Source organism: Teleopsis dalmanni, chromosome 2, assembly GCF_002237135.1.
Source record: "Teleopsis dalmanni isolate 2A chromosome 2, ASM223713v2, whole genome shotgun sequence".
Taxonomy (NCBI): domain Eukaryota; kingdom Metazoa; phylum Arthropoda; class Insecta; order Diptera; family Diopsidae; genus Teleopsis; species Teleopsis dalmanni.
This window is the reverse complement of record NC_051847.1, coordinates 136,033,838-136,041,410: the sequence shown is the minus strand read 5'-3', so window position 1 is coordinate 136,041,410 and position 7,573 is coordinate 136,033,838. Positions and strand designations below refer to the sequence as shown.

The 7,573-nt window shown below is 28.7% G+C and overlaps 2 protein-coding genes across 2 annotated transcripts; both read right to left on the bottom strand.

Annotated features, from left to right (window-relative positions):
* Positions 1 to 3,565: 3,565 nt before the first annotated feature.
* LOC119685864 (pupal cuticle protein Edg-91-like) lies at positions 3,566 to 4,321 on the bottom strand. Its single transcript, XM_038100261.1, has 2 exons — positions 4,236 to 4,321; positions 3,566 to 4,110 (listed from the first exon to the last, which is right to left on the bottom strand). Exons 1-2 carry the CDS (start codon positions 4,245 to 4,247, stop codon positions 3,670 to 3,672), a joined length of 453 nt encoding a protein of 150 aa, XP_037956189.1. The 5' UTR covers positions 4,248 to 4,321; the 3' UTR covers positions 3,566 to 3,669.
* Positions 4,322 to 6,596: 2,275 nt separating this feature from the next.
* On the bottom strand, positions 6,597 to 7,166 carry LOC119675780 (keratin-associated protein 21-1-like). The gene is made up of 3 exons (XM_038086989.1): positions 7,137 to 7,166; positions 6,681 to 7,008; positions 6,597 to 6,622 (listed from the first exon to the last, which is right to left on the bottom strand). The coding sequence occupies exons 1-3, from the start codon at positions 7,164 to 7,166 to the stop codon at positions 6,597 to 6,599; spliced, it is 384 nt and encodes a 127-aa protein (XP_037942917.1).
* Positions 7,167 to 7,573: the final 407 nt, after the last annotated feature.

Sequence of the window (7,573 nt, the reverse complement as noted above, 5' to 3'; positions counted from 1 at the left end):
CCATTAATGCTTTATGAAGCAATTTATATGAAAAAAAACACATCTCACTCAGATATATTTTGGTCAGCACTTGAATCCAAATTAAAAAAAAAAAAACTTTTGAATTTATCTGAACTTTACATTGCAGTCGTTTTCCTGACAGTTTCAATATTCCATTGTACAATATATACTTGTTTTTAACTTAATAAGCTGCTAACAATCAACTTTAAAGTGATTTATTAATTTTCAGTATCAATGCAAAGCAAATATTAAAAAATTTTGCACAAAATTTTAAATGCCGATCTTGAATTTAGAGACCAATGTGACTAGAGTTATAATTTGTTTACAAATTATATATATTTACATGTTTAACATGTATGTATATATATAAATAATTCACACACTTCCGATCATTTCAGAACTATGATATGTATCATAGTGCTGTGCGTACATACGTTATCTCAATTAATTTAATTTGATTTAATTTAATTTAATTTAATTTAATTTAATTTAATTTAATTTAATTTAATTTAAATTAATTTACTGTAATTTAGTTTAATTTAATTTAAAATAATTTAGTTTAATTTATTTAGATTTAATTTAATTTTTGAATAAAGTATTAGTGTTGCTGTAAAGCTAGACTTTCTTTGTATAGTGACAAAGAAGCTTTATTAAATTTTAGAGGGGTTTTCGAATAACAAAGAAAGAAATAAAGGACAAACACAAAAATTTATTTTTTAATTTTATTGAAGTTGGCTGACCTACAACGGCTGTTCGAGTATTCCAAGTATCTTATCGTGGTCTTTGGAAAATAATCGAATTTTTATTTAACTAGTTTATAGTCCGTATATAATTTGTTTTGGACTGCTAAGTGCCAGCTTAGACGCATTGAAAATTGTGAGCCTTGCCTTCTTGGGATTAAAAACACGTTAGTCATCGCTTCTTAATTTGACAGGCACGAGTTCTAAGCTTGGCACTTGCAGTCCATCAATTATTATCGGACTATAAACAATTAAATAAATTCGATTATTCCAAAGACCACTGATGAAGAGTACTTGGCAATACTCGAAACAGCGTTGTATGGTCAGCCAAACTTCAATAAAATTAAAAAATAAATTTTTGTGTTTGTCCTTTATTTCTTTCTTTGTTATTCGAAAACCCCTCTAAGATTTAATTTAATTTATTTTATTTTAATTTTAAATCAATAATATAAATTAAATTATTTCTAAACTACTATCTCACTTAACTTATTTTGTTTAGTTTTATTTAACTTAATTTAATTTAATTTAATTTACTTTAATTTAATTTAATTTACTTTAATTTAATTTAATTCAATTTAATTTATTTTAATTTAATTTGTGTTTATTTTAATTTAATTTGTGTTTATTTTATTTCAAATAAATTTTTTGTAATACAATGCAATAGTGAGATAATTTTTTAATTATTATGAGGAATTAAAAATAATATTAACTAATCTTTATTGAACCTACCATTAAATTGTTTATGACTTTTAGCAGATGTGCTTCGTGATCAAATAAATGGAAAGTAATATTGTTCTTTATAGGAACATTCAAATATCTGCGTAGCAGATAGTGGATTTATAAATATATAAAAACTTATATAGCTATATATAATGGATTGAAACAATTTTTTTGAAAATAAAAATTAGAAAGCAATTATATACCTTAAGTATATTGTATTTAATATATAACAAAATTAAAAACGAAATTTTATTTTTAAGAGTTAATGCATTAATTTAATGATCTGGTATGAGACTAAGATTTTACCTTCTACCGTCTTTATTAAAACTCATTACAATTAAATCAAGGAAAAGGATCAACGAAGACTTAAATTACTATATTGACTATATATTGACGTACTATATTGAGTTTATATGAATTATGTAGTAAACTCGTTTAGGGCCATGTTATGTAAAGTGTCATAGAGCAAAATTGTCAATTATCATGAGCAAAATTGTTGTTGTTTTTAATACAAATTATAAAATTATGAGTGAGAGTGAGAGAGAGAAAGAATATGAGAAACAATATGTCGGTTCAAATTTGGTCATGAGAGCCGAGGCTATCTGTGCGTCGTCACTTAGACAAAGTAGTGTTATTCAGTAATAAAAGTCAATATTTGTGTCTTTTAAAAGCAAATTATTACAATTTTTGTGATACTCTGCATAACATGCATTTTCGTAAGAGCCAAAAAGACACAATTTTAATGAGCCCATGACCCTGTAGTTAGCATGGATCTTACTCATTCCTTCCGAAAGTAGTGCTCAATTTAGCTCAAATATGTAAATAGCAGTTAATAATAGTCAGGGCTAAAAGGACCAATTAAGAGAAAATATAAAAAGGTTAAATCAAAACTTAATTTAAAATAAAAATAAAAAGAAAATAAAAAATATATTTTCACAAGTTTTGTCAAAATGTCTAAAATAAAAGGTTTTCAATTGATAAGTATTGAATCGTATTCAATTTTAAATATAAAAACAATCGGAGAGGTTGTTATTTTTTTAAATATATTATAATTGAGCTTCATTTAATTTATGAATATTTTATCTTTGAATTTACGGTGACGTTTGATATAGTCGTCCACTGGAGCACAATACTATCTAATAACTATAATACTATTGCATATACTTATGTTATTGGCTTTGAAAATTGTAATAATATGAAATTATTGATTTACTTAAAGAATAGAAAATATGAAACTAGAATTTGTGGAAATTGATGACTCTAGTATCAAATTTTATTCGGGAACGCCAAAACTAGAAAGGTTTATAGTAAATAAAATTTGAAAAAGTATTTTATTCTTTCTTTTATTCTTATTCTACTGTATTTCAATAGCTTAAAGTTTACTAACTAATAATTTTTTTGGTTATTTGAAACATTGATTAAAGGCCTAGAACAAAAGTTTTAAGTATTTATGTTACTTGATATATTTGGGAAGATATTATATACTAATATTTTGTTAAGTATTATATCTTAAATATATATATATATTCCTATTTTTTTAAATTATTTTGAAAAGTTACAAATATTTTCCTTTCATTTCAAACTTTAATGATCCATTTATTTAACGTTCATTTAAAACATATAAAAAAAATTATAATGCTTTAATGATCTGAAGTTAATGTTCCTAGTTTTGTTTTGAAGGACTTTTGGTTTATATTCCTTAGCATGTGTAAAGCTTCAAGGTATCGAAATTTAATACTTCATGCGTTTAGCATGTAAACTGGATTTGAGCCTATAGGAAATTATTGTGCAAATATCTTGACTGTTGCTAAGAGTTGCATGTACTTCAAAGTAAAACTGAGTTGTTTTTAATTCTAAATGCGATGATGACCTTAAAAATTGATGTAGTGAAGGGCAAATATTCAAGTTTAGTGATTAACTTTGTTAGCAGCTATTGCATTAATCACTGCAAGCAAATAGCTATAATCCTCCACAATGATTTATATCTGATGTTTAAGATTGATTTGTTGTTTAGTTTTGACATTTAAAAATTTATATGTAAAGACACATAGTTGCAATAAAAATATCTGTACACAAAATTTATAATTAAAATGATAATATAAATATTTATATTAAAAAATTTTATTTCACACTTTTACAAATCACACACAAAATAAGCTTATAAAAAAAATTCGTACTCTAACACACAAATAATACAATTCAGTTCATTTTAACCAAAGAAACCAGGTCCATATCCAGAATTAAAACCACCATAATGACCACTTTGATGTGATGACTGACTGTAATGACCACCGTATTGATTACCATATCCTCCATAGCCACCAGGATAGAAACCACCGCCATAACCACCAGGATATAATCCGGGATAACCACCACCATAACCGCCGCCATAACCGCTGCCATAACCGCCACCATAACCGCCTCCATAACCACCACCATAACCGCCTCCATAGCCACCACCGTAACCGCCACTACCGTAACCGCCACCACCGTAGCCTAAGCCATAGCCAGCACCAAGTCCGAAGCCAGCAGAAATGCCTAAACCGCCGCCAAGTAAGCCGAAAGATCTGCCTTCAGCCTTAACTGGAGCTGGTGCCGGTGCAGTGTACGCACAAGCAATCAATGCCAGAAGTAATGCAATTTTTGTCACCTATAAATATTTTAAAATACACAAATATTTTACACTATGATTTTTCACATTAAAGGGATTCTCAACACATTCAATTCATTTTAAATTCATTAAAATTTAATTCGATATCCTTTCGCACTACTTACAAATTGTCGCATTTTCTTGTATGTAATTTTTAGTGCTTGTTCTGAAATCTTATTTAACCGTCAGGTTTCGTATATAATACTAAATTGCAATTGTACGACAGTCAAAGTATTTATATGAAAACGCAATCTCGACTTAGTGAGCGGGTCTTGCTCGTAAGCTTCAATTTGCACGCAAGTGCGCAAACGCATCGTCGAAAACCGAACTTAATTGTAGAACAAAAACTAAAAACAAGTTAATGACGAAATTTTGGACTCTCCCAAGCGCACGGAAATGACCATCATAATCGAAATCAAGAGCAAACTCACTAAGCACTAAGCCTGGCTTCGCGCTCTTATGAACCATAAACAGACAAAAAACCCAGCAATTTTTCTATACAATGGGCTCCGGTTAGCATATAATGTACTCGTGTTGTTTGTAGCTTTTCGCTACTTGTAATGCCAAACATTTTTGTTTATTTTTCACATATATGTTAATAGTAATGTTAGCCTATGTGTTAAATTAGCAACATCTTGAAGAGAGTCTTAAGCTGTAGCGTGAAGAGGAACAAAAGTAATAAAATTGTAGTCAGAACGTGCCTTGAATAGCATCGAGAAAAGTCATTTAAATTATGTGATCAGATCTGCGTGCCAAGTTTTAGTCACATTAAAGTTTTTATTCGATGGTGAATCACATGAACTACAAATCGAGGAGGATTGTTAAACATTTTATACGCATTTGTGTTATGGAGTATAAACTGTATAAAAATAATTGATAGGACATATTATTATTATTTTGACATGTTCTCCATTTACGAAATAAATCTTGAACTTGGTCTATTCATTCGTCCCTGTTTCTAGCAGAAAAACGTAGCTTTCTAAAAGTTTTCTGCGTTTCATTCGCTATTGTCCTACCCTAAGTAGTTTTCGATTGACCTTATTTTATCACTTCTTGGGGATTCCATTTCATGACAGCATGAGTAACCACATCCGTTGGTTTTCTCTCTGCATGACCTAACCATCTGTATTTTCGTTCTGAAATTTCTTACTCTATTGATTTCTCATTGGTACAACGCGAAAGGTTTTCATTTGAAATCCTAGTAGGCCACCATATACTAATAATGCAAGTTATGAAAACACAGTGTTGTGAGAAAATTCCACTTTATTTATCAATATACATAGTTTCCTTTAAAAACATACATATACAATCATTCCAGCGTTTCTATAATTTCTCAAACTTCTCTAAGATTTCATAAAATATGGGCTTGTATCTTAGAGTGGATACGGAACGGTGCAATGGTTTAATGAAATAGTACTTTTTTCTTCTCCATTTGTTGTCGATTTTTCGGGGCCTCGTCCCCAAATGTACTAATAACTTTTGATAGATTTTCCTTTTTTTTATCGATGAATATTAATCCAAATATTATAAATATTTTGTACATTCCAAAACACGGATGCCACAATCTTAACAGCCGAATGTTGCGATTTTGGTAATTTTGAAAGACTTTCATCGGTTGCTGCCACTAACAAAAGTAGTGTCACTTAAAACACTGTAACTTCTAAATTGAACGTCAGATTGTAGTGAAATTCTAAATGTAATTGTTTGATGGTAAGAATTTTTTAAAAAATATATGGGTTTTTCCGAGCTGTCATCTTTGATGTCATCCTTGGTCTTTCTAACCGATATGTTATTGACGTTTCTTATAAGGCGGTTTTTAATACTAGATATTTATAGACTAAAACTACAAGAATTAGGTAATTAGGTAACATAGATCTAGCTAACATTATTTTTAATTAATAAAAATTAACATAATATTATTAAATATTATTTGATATTAATATATTTTAAAATAATATTGTATAATGAAACCTAAAAACACATAATAAAACTGGAAGTAGTTTTCAGTTAACTTTGCTTAACATAAGCTACAGTACTTATTTTATAAATCAATTATTTAAGATTTATTTACATATTATTACAATTTATATAAAAATTTTATTTTGTTACAAAATTATATAAACGCTTTATAATTATATATAATGTAATCAATAATATTAGCCGTAGACCGACTTAGTTTGCCTGAATTCACAAAAAATATCTCTTTAAAATATCATTACATTACCTTCCATTACCATTCCCTTTGCATTTAAACGGAAAGATACATATGCAGGCGAATATAGCTGAATCGGTTAGTATTGAATATATATGATTCTGCGTATTATGACGTCAATTTCATTAGTTCAATATACATTTTAAAAAACAAATCTTTTAATCACAATAGTGGAAAGGGTTCACAATTAATTTATTACCAAAATGTTTTTACTTAAACACACAAAAACGATTTATAAAATAAATATACAATAAACAATGTTTTTACGTCTATTTTAACCAAAAAATACAGGTACATAGCCTGGAAAAAAAAACATGATAGAAACCACTATAATCAAACGATTGACTGAAAGGACTACCGTATTGATTGGCATAACCTCCAAAGGCAATAGGATAAAGACCATTACCAAAACCATTTGGGGGCATGGTGGGATATCCATTTCCCATACCGACAGGATTCATGTTAGAATAACCACCGTTATAACCATTAGGCATCATGCCATAGCGATGTCCATAAACAGGTCCATAACCTCCTCCATGAGCATGACCCAAATTATGCCCAAGTCCGAGTACACTTGCAACGGTTAACCAATTGCCAAGTCCGAAAAATCTCCTTTGAGCTCTCAATGGTTCTGGTTCAGCAGAAACACCAGCAACCAGGATCAGAATTAATACAGTTTTTGTTATCTGAAAATAGTTGTAAAACGCACAGATACTTAGATATTTCACACTATAATATTTCACTTTGGGAGAACTCTTTTGTATATTTTATTAATTTTAATTTCGTTAAATCTCGATATCATTTTAGCACTTACAAATGATTGCATTGTCTGTTGTGCAAACATTTTTCTTACCGCGTATTTTAAAATATTATTTAACCGCTTAATATCTTATTTAATACTAAATTGTAATTGTACGTCAGTGAAAGTATTTATATGAAAATCTTAATTTAATCTATATTTACACGCAAATGCGCAAACGCATGGTCAGAAACAAAATTTAATTACAAATTGAAATCATAAATAAGTAATTAATAAAATTTCATACACCCCAATCCATCGAAATGAAATCGGGAACAAGCTCTCTAAGCATCAAGAGTTTTCACGAATCATAGATGAACAAAATTTTTCTACAAAATGGATTGTGGGTAGCACACAAGGTGCAAGCTCTGTCTCTGAATTTTTAATTACCTGCGAAAATTGGTATATCTTCTTTGTTAATTTCTCAAATGGTTTCATATAAGTGTTTAAAA